The following is a 16,891-nucleotide window of genomic DNA, read 5'->3' as shown; positions in this document are numbered from 1 at the left end:
CGGCTCTCTTGGACAAAAAATCTACTATAATTCACTGTTAGTATTTCGAATATATTTTTGATAAGGTAATTTATTCTTCTATTGGAAACGCAAGACCTACGCAGCTAACCTACGACGACAGAATATCGAGACACACAAAACATCAAACCACATCAAAATTTGAGCAGTAATTGTTCTAGAACATGGAAAAAAAAGAACAGGGAGAGCACAAGATTTTTTTTTTTACCTTTTTTTAAATAGCAGGAGCTGCCGTGAAAAGAAAAAAAATTAAAATAAAGAAAAAAAAATATTCACACGACAAACACTTAAAAGACATTCATTCATTATGTGCTTTACATGGTGACACAGAGGCAATATATTATTTCTCGGGCACTGGTGGACAGGCATGCTTTTCCCAAAGCAGCTCCGCAAAAATGTCTTCTGCCGCTTTTGCAGAAACGCACAAGTCGAAAGGAACACTCAAAAAGGACGCAAAAAGTAGAACCACCGTCAGAAACTCTCGCAACATTTTTTTTTCCTGTTTTTGGCAAGGAAGAACAACTCCTCCTCCCCCACTTGATTAGCAAAAAGTTGTAAAGCTATAAAATCTACAAAATTTGTTTTTTCTATTGCTCTCTATATATATATGTACCTAGAAATGTAGTTATAGTCGTGTGTGAAGGAGAAAAAGGACTTTTCCTTTCGTATATGGTACGTACAAAACTATTTTTACCAGAAAGAATATTCAGAAAAAACAGCTACTTTGCACCACAGAAACACGAGAGAATGCACAAGATCATAAAATATATTACAGTGAAAATATAAACAATATTTCTTTTACGTTTTCTCTTTTTTTTAAAGGAGGGTTAAGTATAACAGAAGACGTTATGGTAAAAGCAACATCTATCACACAATATACATTAAGGCACTCAAGGTTTGAGAGGTTAGAAACATTAAACTTAAGCTTGCCTGTCCACCTATTCCATGAGACAGGTGCACTTCAATGCAAAATGTGCAATAATACGAGATAGGGAGGAAAAGGAAGAAGGAAACAAAAGGGGGCAAAAGATGTTATTTAAACGGCCCACCATTTTAAGAAACGTTTTATTTTATAACAATATTCAATCAAAAAAAAAAACTAATAATTATTAAAAAAATATCGAAAACGTTCAGAGATAGCTCCAGGAATTTAAAGAAAATGTCTTTTCTTTGAACAATTTTTTTCACACATTTAAACGCACGTAACAGAGCACCTGGACATACCTCCGAAACTATGTTTAGGCAAAATTCCAGCAGTGAGAAACTCAATTGCAGAAACTGTAGCGAATACATTATCGAGAAGAAAAAAAAAGCAAATTCAAAATTGTGTGTGTCTAGCATAGTAGTAACAGTGCAATTTTCACGAAGTAACATAAGTAATTCAGAGCCCGAACAACTGATGAATATGTATATATGTGTATATGTATATATATATATATTATTTATTTGTATATATATATTTCATTTATTTACAGAAGACCAAACTTACATAACACAACTGGAATCTGATTTTTTTTTCGAGAGAGATCATAATCGATTAGTTCACCTAACAGTCATTTGTTATTATTACTATAATGCAGTTAGCACAAATATACAAAATTTTATATAATATAGAAATGAACGTTCGAACTGTGCTTATTTAATTCATCTTATGAGAATTAGTAGTTGAATGAAAAAAATATAAATATAAAAACTGCAGTTAAAACAAAATTAATACAAAAACTACATGCAACGTGAAATTAAACAGATCTATATAGATTGTGGTAGAACAAACTATTTTAAGGCTGGGAGAAGTACGTACACAAAGAACACACAGGTATAATCAATCCATCCCTCACTAATGCCAGACAAGCAAAAATCTCACGCGAGGCAGTTACGTAAACAAGAAAACTGATCACAAAATATTGAATTAGATCAAATTAACAAACCATAATATAACATGCAAAAAAAAAAAAAAAAAACGTCAAAATACTTAAAATAAACATTTTGAATAACTTTCAACAACAGCGATTATTTTTAAAGGGGGGAGAAAAACCTTCCAAGAACGGAGAAGATGAGTTTATTTTTTTTCCCAGCCGAGGTAACAATTGCAAAGCTATTAACAATTAATATCTGTGGGGAAAACTATAAACAAAAACAAAAGCTATTAACTTCAGGCAGTTTCAAAGACACAGACATGCAAATATTTGGACACTCACGCAACAGACACACACACACACACGTACTCACATAAAAGTGCATATTTGAAAACGAGGCACAACCTCATAAAACAGGAGTGTCGCAGGGAGCACACACACACCCCTAGGCAAGTGACTAGATTTGACGCAGAAGGATGCACCTCTGGGACAAAAAAAAAAACAAAAACTGATGATATAAATCAAATTTTTTTTCCTTCTTTGCACTTTAAATCAGTGAGATAAAGGAAATAACACAAAAAATTCAAAGAATATTCTTTTGAGCAAAAATATTAAAAATAAGAAAACTATTTTGCGGGAGTTTCCACAAAGACATATAAAATTACATAGACTTTTATCGAAAACAACTCATCTCTTGAAAAGTTTATGATAAATCGAAGAAAAACAAATAATTTATAACAGAACATGCTATTATGATCATTGTCTTTACTTCATTGATAATAATATGGGGAAACAAAGTCTCTAATCTGTTCACAATATTTCGTCTGCCTGGTTTGTCTGTCTCCCTGTAGCATATGTTGGACAATATGAGTTTTATAAACTAACGAGTGTAAGGCCCAAGCCAAGGTCAACAATCTGTACAATTTTATTTATTTGTTTGAGGGAAAAAATCTATGTATTAAAGAGATGCACCACCTATACAATAATTACACTGGGAGCAATGAAGTTGTATAACACGGGGATATAACAGGAAAGAGCAACAAGTGCACTCAAAAAAAAAAAAACTGAAAAACAAAAACTAACAATCCTTGATTCAAAATGCACACGTCCCGATATTGATATATTCAAAAGCATGAATTTCAACAAAGTATAATTTCACTTCCATCGAAACGAAGAAATAGAACCGATACTGAAATATTCTTGTGCTGATAGGTAAAATATTGCAAGATCTTAAGAAAAAAAACTATCTGAAGGTTTTTAAGTTTTATGAAAAATAACTGATGAATGAAACTGGGGGGGGGGGGAAGAGAAGAAACTGACACCAAATCCCTATTGCTCCTCGTGGAGACGTTTTGTCGATTAGAGCTGAAAATGGTTAAGAGAATGACACCATAATTTATCTTCGTTTCCTGTGCAGCCACTTGGTGGAAATCAGAGACATTCTTATACATACAGATATATTCACAAACATAATTATGAAAAAAAAAAACACTTGGGACTTTTTGGGGGAAAAATTAATGTTAGCACAAACATTACATAAGAACAGACAACTCTGAAGGGGAAAATATATGAACAATTTCTCGAACAGAGAAAATTTTTTACAAAAAGGTTTAAAATCATTGCTTTCATATAATATTAAATAACGTCTTGAGGAAAACATTCAACCAACATCTTTCAAATCTGGTAAGCACCAAGTGGTAAGCGCATTCGATTCTTGGTTTTAGTTCTTCTCGAGTTGCTCTTCCAAAATAAATTCACAGGCATTAATCAAAAAAAAAAAAATCCAAGGCATTTAAAAAGAGTAAGGAGAAAGGGAAGGATTAAATTTTCTATTGGTTTGGATAAATGGTGAGATCACTTTTAGTTCCCCTGTCCGGGTTTTCGGGTGGTCAAGATCCACAGTACAAGACAGAAAGAAGAGTGGGGGTTAAGAGAAAGAACCGAGCCCTTTTTTTTCCACAATGACTTCAGTCGCATGCAATGGCCCACTGGTAGCTGAGGGAGGAAAAAGGGGGGGGGGGAATCTTGTGGGCTGGAGCAATGAATGGGCTCATATTTTTTGATAGTTTATAACACTCATGAGCTGTTCACGTTGTGTGCTGCACTACTCGAACGAGCTGCATCTTCTGTACTCTGAGGAGAAGATGGCCCGTCTTTGCGTGGAGGCATCCTCTCATTGATTTTATCCAAACCTTTAGCTTCTTCAAAACTTGATATCTTGTGGTGCGGAGAAAATCCTGCCAGGGCTTTTGTTGGGGAGAGAGAAAGAAATGAAAATTTTAAGAACATTAATAAAAATAAAAATTTGAAAATATTATACAGTAATTTTTGAAAATGCTTCCACACAAGTATCATTAGAATAAAATTCCATTACCATTCTTAATAGATGTTTTGCCACCTTGGAGTGTGCCAATGGGTAACTGGCCCGTTGGTGTAAGCCCTTTGAGCTGAAGAACACTTTCACTCTCTTCTCTGAATGAGGGAAAAAATTGTGAAATTTACAATTTTAATCTGCAAAATTACATTTATGGGTTATTCTCATGAAATTGGATTAAATTGTGCCCCCCAGCAATTTACATTTAATATATATGGCACATAATTTAGTTTTTTTCATCACTTTCAATTTATATTCCTGTGTGTTTCTGACAAGTCGTCACTATAATTTTTTCATCAATAGAGTTTTTTAAATTTGCTTGAACAAATTTTCATTTGTTAAGGAAATGTCTTTCTCCTGGCATTAGGTAACCAGAAAGGTTTGATCATAAGTTAGGAGGAAGGGAAGTAAACAAATCCAAGCTTCTTGGTTACAACATCAAGTTGCAGTAATGTATCATTTACAACTTTGCTCTGAGGATGCAATTCATGCTCCAGCAAAACAGATGAATTAGAAATCTGTTGTCGTTATAAAACTGATAAAATGACAAAAAAAGAGCGATAAACACACAAATAAAAAAGTATCGGTGTTTGTCCAAGTTGAAAATAAACTACCAAAATATATAGAACATGCTACGATTGTCAAGCATAAATATCAAGTGCTGAAATGGGCAAAATGTCATGTTGGACTTGTCTATCTCAACATGGTTAAACTTTGAAAATGAATCTTTTTCACAATAAATTTAGAACAAACTTCGCTGATGAAAATTATATTTATCACCATGTAAAGAAGTGTCCCTAAAAACTTCTTTTGGATTTTTTGTTTGACATTAATTTTTGATAATTTTTTTTATCCAATTTTCTGAGAATGATCTTTACACAAAAGCCACAACAGGTAAAATGCCCAATCAAAATAGCAACCCAATAAAGAAGCAATTACCTAAAAAAACAATAATGATAAAATATAACAGGCTGCCAATAAAAATATTTACGGTTGTCTTATCTAAGTATGAATAGCTTCTTGATTTATTCCAATATGTTTATCATATTTCTTTTTGAACGTGTCAATTGTGTTAGAATTCAACAACCTGGAGTTGTCCCTTACCAATCGATATTGGTGTCCCCACTCAATTAACAGTGCACAAACAACTGATGTTCCATCCTGTTGAAAATTTTAAAAACTTCAATCATATCCCCCTCCCTGACACCTGCTCTCATCCAATGTAAATGTGTTAAAAAAAATTATCTTTCTTCATAGCTCAAGCCCTACCAAAAGAACTCTTCTCTGCACTCCTTAGACCAATTCTATGTCCCCTTCAGGTTTTAAGCTATGGTTGAATTTTGCAAAAAATGTGAAAGAAAATCTTAGAATGCGCAAGAAGTAGTAGCCACTTTCGCAAAAAATGCATACAGGAGGTACAAAACGAATAGACATCCATCCATCAATCATTAGCACTTTAGCATTTTCAGAGTTGCCAACTGCTATAGGTTGTCCGTAGTTTCTACAGATGGCAGCAATGAATTACAAATATAAGGGAGACACTCTCAACATTATGGAAATCGGTTAAAAAAAAAATTTGGGTCCGAGTTTCTTGTGGTGTTTTACTTATTTTTGAAATTGCACCGATCTCTACCATAATGATGAATTCGTATATGTACATGAGAGAGTTCAAGAGAAGAGACAAACTCTGAGCCGATCTGTTTTGTCTGTGCGCGGGGGGCAATGCATAAAGCGGCATCTAAACCTGCCGCTCTACTGGATGTCCAAAAACTTGTTTTCTGTGAAAACTGCCCCACACTGTGGGCTAAAAACAGGTTTCTGAGTGGTTCGAAGTGATGGAGTGGACAGATTTTTCGCAGCGGGTCCAGACCCGCTGCTTCATTTGCATAGTACATGGTAAAGCTCGCAAACTTGCTCATGGAAAGAATGTCTCATCGTAGGTGCCTGTCTCATGGGGGGTGTCTAGGGTTGCAAGACGTCCGTATATACGGCCCACAACGGAGTATGCAGGTTGGGATTGCATTGAATATCCATGAATTATTAAGGGACTTGCCCACCTCAGAAAGTTGCTTCGGGAGGGGGTGGGGTCATGTGTCCTGAGCCTTCTAGGTGCAAGTGCCAATGAGGTGTGCTGTATTTAATCAGCTTTCAATTAAAATTAAAATTTTGAGTGTTTATTTTTTATTGCACTATGATTATGTTGTCATAGAGGAGTTCCCCCTTCTTTCATGGCAAAGCTGAACATTCATAACTACTGACAAGCTTCAAGTCAGTGTTGGCATGTCTGCATTTTGCTAAAGCTTTTTTTTCCCCCATTTTGGGTTTTTTGCTAAAGGAATTTTTTTATCCAGCTTAAACCCTGGTCCCCTTGTAGGTATAGTCTCTAAAACCATACAGCACACTCCACGCCACAGCAAACTAAAACCCAGAAGCGTGGAAGAATGACTTTAGAGGAATGTGAAGAGACCATTTCAAGAATGAGTTTATACAGTGAAACGCCTATATAAAAATACCCAAGGGACTGGAAAAACTTATCTTTATGAAGGAGTTATATTGATGTGGAATTATTAACACGATGAAAAGTGTATCTGGACCAGAGAGTAATATTGTTACATAGGCGATTATTGTTATAGATTAGTGTTTCCCAACCCTTTTCTCCTCCTGCACCCCCAGTGATTCGTGTTATCCCTGTGTAATGTGTTGTCTATTTGATATAAAATTCATATTTTTTGGAACTAATCACAGTAATTATTCTTGAACTACTATGAAAATTCTAAACTTGAAGGATTATAAAATTTATTAATAAAAAATACACAGATACATACATTATATCAAAAAAAAAAGAAGATTGAATAGATTTTTGACTAATTTGCAGTTTGTGACGATTGGTGAGGTGTATACGAAGCGACGAACATGAAGCATTCCTTTATTTTGCATTAACATGCGAAACACACAACCCTTCGTGATGAAGGTTAAAATCGAACTCTTCGAGAATGTCTTATTCTCTCGATACAACTTAAATCTCATGTGTCTCGTGAATAAAAGTATTACTGTACATCCTTGTTAACAGCTTGCCTGTTACAAGTTGCCTTTTTTTTATAGTTTCTTAGAACAGAAACAAGCTACCGACATGTTGTTGCTAACATCAAAGCGATTTCTGGATTTTGTTTTCAATTGTAAGAGTGAAGAAAATCCTGTTCCACAAAGGTAGGCAGTGGCAAATGGTACAATCATAGGTGCCAATTCACAGACTGGAAAAATCTGTAGTTTATACAGCGATGACACATTCCGCATCAAAGAAAACATATCAAACCAATAAAAGGGAAAAACTAGGGGCTTTTTAGAAATTTCAATGGGTGACCATATATGAAGCCCATTTTCTGGGAAGCATTTTTGGCTGTCCCAATTTTTTTAGCTGTAATATAATTAGCCACTTTGCTTGCTTTAGGCGTCATATTTGGTGACAGTTACCAATTTTTTGTACTTGAAGTCCTGATTCCCCAAATGTTTTCTTCAGGAAACGGGGTCAGCCTGAAATTGCAAAGACTAGAAGAGTATTTTCTTTAGGGATTTTCCTTTCAAACAAAGCTCAATTTGATTACTTTTAGGGATTTTTCTATGAAGATATGAAAAAGCAGAAGAATTGGCTTTCTGACCAGAAGATTATAATAAGGCTGAAAAATCTGAAGCATTGGCACCTATGTACAATCATTTGCAAAGCTTTCTGCCAATGTTGAAAATTTTTTCATCTGAGCACACAAGAATTATTCTAAAATCAGAATTTTTAAATTCCCCGGATGAGAATAACCACTGGGCCCCTGTCAGCCCCACTCTTATGGGAACCATGAAAACATAATTTAGCCGCAAGCAAAATTGTAAAACTCTGTCATTTTACGTTTTTCTTTATTCCCACCCAAAATTTTTAGCCCTCTAAATTTTGCCACAAGGGGCAATTGCCCTCCCCATTTCCGGCTTTGAATTATGTCTACTTTTTTGGGAGCAGCTTATGCGCGGGTATTTAATTGTTCTCTGTGACATGGTTTCTTGGTGGGAGGAGGCGGCTAAAATGAGGCCAATATCAAAGGGGATATTACATAAATACATACAGTAATTAATTCATCTTTAGTAATGAAAAAAATTGTTTCTTCAAAAACTAAACTAGGAAAAATATTTTTTTTTCAAAATTTGAGAGAAAAAAAATTCAATGAATCTCACTTCACTTATTGGTTCTAGCAGGGACAATATATATATTATATGAATTGTTGCACAAGATCAAAAATTTTGTACGTTTATCTCAAGTTTTACTCAGGGCAATATCAAATTTAAGCACAGCATGCTAATAACACCACAAGGTATGAATATAAACTAAGTGCCAAGTATTTTGGGTAGTAATAGTATTTTTCTTCAATCCAAATGGAAAATAAGTAGGAGAAAGGTGGGTAAGAGTGTGCATGTAAGTTTTTCACTGTTGGCAACAGAGTAAGTAAAAGTGACCATGATCACGGTCAACTCAATTCACGTGTTGTCTGCCGTGCCATGACTAAGTAAACTTGTGTGTTGAAGTGTCTCAAGAAAGTGCTAGTATTGATGACACCCCTGCGTATCCACCTTTCCCCTATGATCAATAATCAAGAAAGAAACTTGTGCAAAAAATCTGAAACCGCATGCAAGAGGTGAACATTGTGTCTTTGTAAGGTCCTTCAAACTGGGAACATTCAAATATTGTGCGACACATTTCTGAGAGCAAAAGATAAAAAAAATATGGTGCCAAAATGTAGACATGATTCATATTGCTCAAAGATATGAAAATTCGAATTGTTTTCAATTCAATCTAGTTATAATTTTTTTTCCATCTCGAACCCCCAAAAATACTGTTCCACAACCCCGGTTGGGAACCACTGTTACAGAGGGTAAAAAAATCAGGAGCGCTGGCAGGTCTGCATTAAAAGTTATTTGAATACAATACAAAAATCAAATCAACATATAGTAACATTAATGAATGGTTAAATGCTTTATAGTTTATAAAACTTAATAATAATTAATTAATTAATATTAAATTTATTCAATAACATTTGTGTTTATTATAATTTCTATAGAAGAGTATTATTAAAATACTTGTAATAAAAGAACTACCTCAACACAGAGAAGACACGAGCCATCTTGCCAATAGCTCTTATTTTATTACGAATCACTTCTTTTCTGGCACTTGCTGATAAGCCACCTGAAAAATTAATGAGAAACAGTTTATGCATATGAATACATAAAACACAAACAATAGAAACATGCAGAATGAAACACTCATGGCTCATTTATGCACCAAAGACACATAGCAGAATTTACATCACTACATTCACATACTTTAAACAGAAAATTGATTGAAGATCAATTCTTATATATATATATTAAATATTAACCCTCAAAGGGACAACTCTTAAACTTTGAGGGAAGGCTTTCCATAAATAATCCAAACCACCAATCAAAAACACAAAGTTCTGTGCAAATACTGACAAAACATTTAAAACATCAAGGATTTCCACATCAAAAAAGTGCATCACATCAAGTAATTAATAAGCACAACAATCATGCAAAGTGCAGCATGCACACCATAAGGCAACCTTCTTCAATTGTGTACACAATATAATGAACTTTTTTTTTTTGAAGAAAAATTCTCTAGTTCCTAAATCCACAGTAAGATTTTGGACTAAATAATGAAATTGCAGTGGTAGTGACTAATTAATGTAAAGGATCTAGAAATTTGTAAATAGTTTAAAATCCATAAAAATTGGTATATTTAAATAGTTTGCAAAAATGTTATTCTCACGAAAGAGGATTTTTTTGATAGCGAAAAAAAATTTGGTTTAATTTTTTGTCGATAACGGTGCTGGCAAAAGGAAATCATGGAAATATGCAAATCACAATCCTATAAAATGGAGGGTGTAGGATTAACTCATTTCTGAATTTTCCTGCTTGCATAAGGTTTCATTGTGATGTTGACATTAATGAATAAATTAATATTGGTGAAGTGTTTTAAATTCAGCCATGAATCCCAAAAGCTCTACTAATGTTTCAGACACAATCACTCCTGATTCGCTTTCATGCAGTGCCTTATATCGACAAAAATTATAACTAAATTTCTTTTTCTATGAAAAAAAAATTCTCATGTGAGAAAAGCTTTTTCACAAAACACATTCAAATATGCTAATTCCTCTCTTTAAAAATTCATAAAAAAAAATTGAACTATTTACAAATTTATGAGAGACCCTATACATAAACAATTTATAAAAGAGGTGAGCTAACTACTGTTCCTCTAAAAAAACTCTTTAAACCATTCAAATATCTGAAATACATTTTGGAGAACATGCGATATAATAAGGGAGCTTTAAAGCAGATAGCTAATGAGTGAAACATCAGGAGACGGTGTAAAAAAACTAATACGAAACTTCCACCTGTAACAATCAGGGGACTTATTTCGGATTAATATAAATTTAAGGCAAAATATTTGCTGTTAGCAAAATAGCAAAATGAATTGGCAGATTTTATTTACCGATAGATTATTTTAAAAACTTTTTCCTAACAAGAATTTTTTTTCCTTATAAAAGCTCTTATAAGGAATATGCTCATATTTTAGAATGAAGATTTATTATTTGATATACTACTTTGTCTATTTATGGCATATCCCGAACACTTTGTATTTGACAGAATTTTTTCCTATTTATGTTCTTATGAAGGTGGTGAAAACTATGCATGAAACGGTCTGATGCAAAGGAATGGATCCATTTATTAATTGCAAGTAGAAAAAAAATTTTGGATTGGCACACTAATGTTGACACTGTAAATACATCAAGATCTCAAAAATTTCCAACTAAACAAAACCAAAAACAAAGTTCAAACACCTAAAAAAAATAATAAAAACCACATGTGCACTAAAACCTAGACAGGAGGTAAATGAGCCCATATTATACACAATGCTAAGCTTAACTTTAGCTCTCTAAAAGACACAAATACCACGAGCACCATGACTGACAGTGCACACAACTAGCTAATATGTACACAAACATGAGTAATCAAGTGCACTTACACGTAGCAGTGAACGTGAAATGAAAAAGAGAAAATATATATGTAAGTTCTTGTACTTATAAAACACATGATTACATTTCATCAAAAAAGTTTTTTTTTTTCAAAAAAAGTACAGCCAAAATATCAACAAAAATTGTATACAAAAATCATCTCAAAAAAAGAAAAAAATCATATTCCCAATGTTTGGCCACTTTAGCACCCGATAGCCGCATTGATAGGACAAACCGAATTCAACTTTGATAATTTTTAATACAAAATTTTTGTACTTCTATTAACATTCGATAGATTATATGGTCATCGTGACAAAGATTTAGATTAAGCATCTGATTTTCATAGGTGGATCATTAACATAACAAATCCCTCCCCCCCCCATCAATATTAAAACCCATTCTGAAAGTATCTTTTTGATAAGACAGTAACTTCGCCAAAAAAAAAAAAAATAAAATAAATAAAAAAAAATATTAATAAATTAAGTCATCAATATACCATGGAAAACTTTTCTTAATCCATTAATAAATGGATCCTTATAAAGCAAAAAAGTCTCTAAGTAATACACTTTATCTTAGCAAAAAGCCAAGAGATGATGAGAAACACATGATGAGAGATGATGGTGAGAGAAACACACTTGAACAAAGTTTTGCTATTGCATATAAAATGTCGGTGTGATCCCCTCCATAATCCCGGCTTTCGTTTGGATATCCAGTCTAACAATTAAAATGGGAAACACATGTCAAAAGCCTACTACTAGAAGCTAAAATTCACCAAACTGCAAGATATTAGCATCTAAACATTAAAAAAAATGCACACAGACACAATGTATGCATAATCATGAACAAATGAGGTCGCAAAACCTAATAGCTGCAGTTCAATTTTCATTAATTTAAAAATGCTCAGTTAGAAATGGTTCAGCTACTTAAACAATGTCAAGCTGCAGACACGCATCAGCAAGTGACTAATGATGAAAGCAGAATCCAGTCTAGCTCAGAAGAAAGCAAAGCAAAAGCAGGGAAGAAACTAAAAGCATCAAACAAAAAATTCTTCAACTACAGCGGAACTTCAGTTTACGAACATAATTTGTTCCATGATGATCATGCTCGTAATCCAAATCACTCGTATATTGAAACAAATTTTTCCGAAGAAAATAATGGAAACTCAGATGATTTGATCAAAAATTATTATTCATCCACATAAAAATAACTGATAAAAACATTTAATCAATAATACAATAATGGCATGAAGTAAACATACAATCTATATATATAAAATTGATTTTCTGTGTATGTTCCCTATACAAATCTACAATTTTAGATTGATCGTCGCCAAATTTTGTATATATACCAAATGGGACCCAACTTGAACGATAGGCTACTTTAAAATTTCTTCAGAGCAGGGCAAATGCCCCAAACAGGCAAAAAACTGTTGGGCAACAATGGTTTTTGGGCCTTAACAATCACTTTCGGAAAGTTTACTTTGGTTACCGTGGTTCCCTAGCAATGCGTTTCAGACGTGTATATATCTTTACAATGGTTTGTTACTTCTCTAATCCTGTTATGCCTTTATAATGCTTTGCCCCATTTTCAATACTTTCAGTAATGAGGCTTTTTGAATAGACGTCATAATCATCATCACTTTGAGGGTCAGGAAAAGGGTGATCCTCGTAGAAATCAGTGTTAAAATTGCAGATTTTACTGTAGAAATGCAAAAATTTGGTGGTGTTTTCTGTCACATCAATAATTTAAAATTTTTTATCGAATTCTCGATTTTTGAAATATTGAGTTCGCTTACACAAAGCCCAGGAGATTAAATATGAAGTAATTATCCGGACCTACTTTTCAGTTGGATATTCAGGGAATAACATCAATTTCAACCTTTTATTTATATCTTCTCACGCATGAAAATTAAGTTCTGCGTATTGTCTTTTTACATTCAACTGCATAAATTGATATAGTTTAGGTTGTTTTAAAATTAATTATGGGTCCGTAAAGTACATCAAAGAAATTCCACAACTTTAAACATTTTTGGAAGCAGAAACAGGCAGAAATAGATAACTTGAAGTTCGGGAGGGGGATCGAAATACCTAGCGCCCCTGGAAAAATAACAAATAAAAAACGGTTTGCAAGGGTTACCGTCACAGGAATTTTTTAAAGACAGGAAAAGACTGCCGATAGGTAGCGCTGATATGGGCGACTTCAGTGAAAATATGCAAATGGGACAGTTGTTATAAGAACTTGTGTTCCCAATTTATTTATTTTTTCCTGTGTTTAAAAAATTTCCGTGACCTAGCGATGCTAACCCTGCAAACCATTCTTTTTATTTTGGTTATTTTTCTGGTTTTTATGAATTTTTAAAGTTTCTACAAACTTTTTGCCCACCCCACTATATGCTACCATAAAATTTATTTTTAAAATTGATGTTTTAAGCTAAACATGAAATAGTTTCTATCATTAATTACAGAAATTATATGAATAACTGAAGTGTAACAGATCTATCAGTCAAACATTATTTTGTACATAATGTTAATATGTATAAAGTTGGTAGTTTTTGTTAAAAAACAGTCCTTTGAATGACACATACAAGCTGTAAATATTTTGAGAATCATAGTTAACTAAAAACGATAATAATAAAAGGTAGACTCAAATAATGTTCATTGCAGTTGACAATGAACATTATTAATCTGGAATAAAAATAAAGAAAATTTGGTAACATTTACATTTCATTATTAGTACAACAGATGCATTAACAAAGTATATTTATTTAGTTTTGAAAATGATCTACAGTAAAACCTGTTTATAACGATACTCTAGAGATCTGGAAAACCATTGTTAGAGACAAGGTTATTATTGCAGACAATTAAGAGAATATTACAAAAGATACTTATAAAAATTTGATTCATTTGTGTTATTTCCTATTACAGTAAAACCCTTCTTAATGGAGACACCTCTCTTTTACAGCCAAATAATAATTTCCCCTTGTATAATAAATGTATGCATTCCAAACCCTTCATTAGTGATTACCTCTCTTTTAAGGATGAAATTCCTGCACAAGAGGTTTTACTGTGAATAGGAATTCCACCGTGACCAAATAAAATATTGCTATAGATAGGTTTATCATATACAGTACCGTTATACACACGTTTCACTGTACAGACGTACCAACTTTTGAAATAAAGAAATCCGGAGATTCTCCCGGGGGGGGGGGGGGGCGACACTCATAGACTCGATCAAAAAAAAAATTCATAAAAAAAAAAAAATTCGAAATTTTTTTTTTAAAATAAATTAAGAAAAAGTTACATTCTCCCCCCCCCCCCCACCAAGGCAGATTCTGCATCGCCCCTGAGAATATAATTCCATGTCAGTCTTTCCATGCAGAATAGAGAAATCACATCTACATACTGTTCATAAAGTATGTGTTTCCTTTTGTGGATGCTATCAGTGATTGATAATCTTGGGTATATGAATTCTTAAAAGCTTTATATTTAGCTGTATATAACTTAAAGTTTTATATTTTCTTTCTGAAGATGTTTAATTGGAAGAAACGATTAAAAAAAATTCAAATTACAAAGCTGCGGACGAAAAAACGTGTTTACCGCGTGGCTGTTAATGGAATACAATAACGATTATACAGGAATTTCAGCAACCAAGGGCTTCCCCCGATAAATGATTGCCGATAAATGCTACGAAAACAAAGTCACGTCTTTGCCAGTTGCTTAAATGCAGTCACAGAGACTTTTTCTTACGGCTGCTCAATGGAAATGACTATGGCTGTCCTCTATGGGTGTTTTCCCTAACGACCATGGTAATTATTGACGCCACGACAACGTGAAAGCTCGCGTAAAATCGAATTTTCTGCCGAAATCCGGAGAAATTTTTACAAATCCGGAGAGCGGGAGGAAGGATGAAAAATTCAGAGTCTTCCCTAAAATCGGGAGAGTTGGCAGGTCTGACTGTAGAATTCCATTGAGAAAAAAAAAAAAAAATCAGGAAAAAAATTAATTTATCTTAGGTAAATATTTTCAACCACAGGCAAATGTTTCAGTCTAACACTTTTATTATCCAAACTAAACAAGATGATGATTTCTTAATATTTGCCTGTAACAATTTTTCCCTTAAAAAAAATGTCAAGCAAAAATTTAAAATTTTTTACACAGTCAAAAGGGAAAGTTTTTGAATACGTCACACATATTTTTACTTGATACTACATTGACTTGACTGAATTTTAAGTCCTCCTAGCAAGAGATGAGACAGCTGCATCACATCAAGTAACATTGGACAATTTTTTTTTTCCAGGGGGAGAAGCCAAATGAGAAATTCCAGTTGCCAACAAGTGATTCCATATGCAGACTTGCTTCATTTAAGAGAATAGAACCATCCAACGTTACATTGCCCAGTCTCATCTTGTGCTTGGAGTACAATAGCTTCACAAATTGAGAAAGAGAAAACTAGAAAAGACAATGTTGGTGATCATATTGTTGTGTTTGAATTAAATATATTTTTTGATTATCTTGGGGGGGGGGGGGATATATCTTTCTATGATTCTTATGAAATTTGTTTTCATCAAACTCTATTCAAAATTATATAATTAAGTTAACTTTCAAATAAAGCCTGAATAATTCATGAATGAAGAGAATATATTAGATATTTTCAGGTACCCACCTTCAGCTTCAAATGTTTCATCTCCATCAGACATGAGTTCATCATCCGAGCAAATGTTCAGAACATTGACTAGCATCTCAGTCACTTTTAAAAACAATAATATCAACAGTTATGTATTGAGAAATGGAAAGAAAACCATTATAATTATAGGGGGGGGGGGGTGTTAAATAACTGATCTGTTGGAGAATTCCTATTTCTATGAAATGAAGATAGGTATGCAAACCACAATTATAAGCACAAATATTTTCTACACTAGTGTTCAACTACTGGCCCATAGACTGGTACGAAAAACATTCTAACCAATCCATATGGCCCCTAAAAATTTTAGATTTATTTAAATATTATACCATCTCTACATTGCCTTAGCCATCAACCGATCAACAAATTTTATTTATTTTCTACCATGCACAAATTATTTTTTGCCTTTCCACAAATTTATTTTTTACCAGTCCCCAAATTATTTGTAAATTTGTGCAGACCGAAGGAAATGTGACAACTACTTTCACCAGTCTGAAGCTATAAAAAGGCTGAAGAGCATTGTTCTACGTGATGGAAAACATACCAGTTTTACATGTTGACAAAAAAATTAACATGCTATTTTATCTATGCTATAATCAATTATTACCTATATCGTCTGTTACAGAAAGATTGACATAACTTTAATAACTGACACAACTTACCCTTTTCCCCGACAAAAGGAAGTGACCATGTGAACACATCCATGAAGTTTGGCAGCCAGTATGGATGAGGAGAACAATTAAACTGTCTAATATTCATGACATTGTTTTCATACTTCAATACAGCAGCTAGAAAAATAAGAAGGGGTCAATTCTAGCTTTTTACCATGAAATAAATCAAGCAGTCAAATGCACTTCCATACAGAAATACATAGCTGCCAACTTTTGAAAATGAAA

The 16,891-nt window shown here is 33.3% G+C and overlaps 1 protein-coding gene across 2 annotated transcripts in view; it reads right to left on the bottom strand.

The window, feature by feature from the left end:
* Window positions 1-2,239: 2,239 nt before the first annotated feature.
* Window positions 2,240-16,891, bottom strand: part of LOC149064899 (serine/threonine-protein phosphatase 2B catalytic subunit 3-like) — a 49,751-nt gene continuing 35,099 nt past the window's right edge. The window contains exons 9-13 of one of the 2 annotated variants that reach the window (XM_089255418.1): window positions 16,658-16,783; window positions 15,978-16,061; window positions 9,382-9,469; window positions 4,249-4,346; window positions 2,240-4,120 (exon numbers count right to left, since the gene is read on the bottom strand). In XM_089255418.1, the coding sequence (XP_089111544.1) occupies window positions 3,951-4,120; window positions 4,249-4,346; window positions 9,382-9,469; window positions 15,978-16,061; window positions 16,658-16,783 (566 nt within the window). In that variant the 3' untranslated portion in view covers window positions 2,240-3,950. The remainder of the gene's footprint in view (window positions 4,121-4,248; window positions 4,347-9,381; window positions 9,470-15,977; window positions 16,062-16,657; window positions 16,784-16,891) is intronic. The other variant, XM_089255420.1, reaches the window with a different exon arrangement.

Source organism: Pholcus phalangioides, unplaced genomic scaffold (genome assembly GCF_987345545.1).
Source record: "Pholcus phalangioides strain wild (caught in Gottingen) unplaced genomic scaffold, Ppha-v1.0 ptg000042l_1, whole genome shotgun sequence".
Classification (NCBI taxonomy): Eukaryota; Metazoa; Arthropoda; class Arachnida; order Araneae; family Pholcidae; genus Pholcus; species Pholcus phalangioides.
The sequence above is the reverse complement of the archived record's forward strand: the minus strand, read 5'-3'. Positions and strand labels throughout refer to the sequence as shown.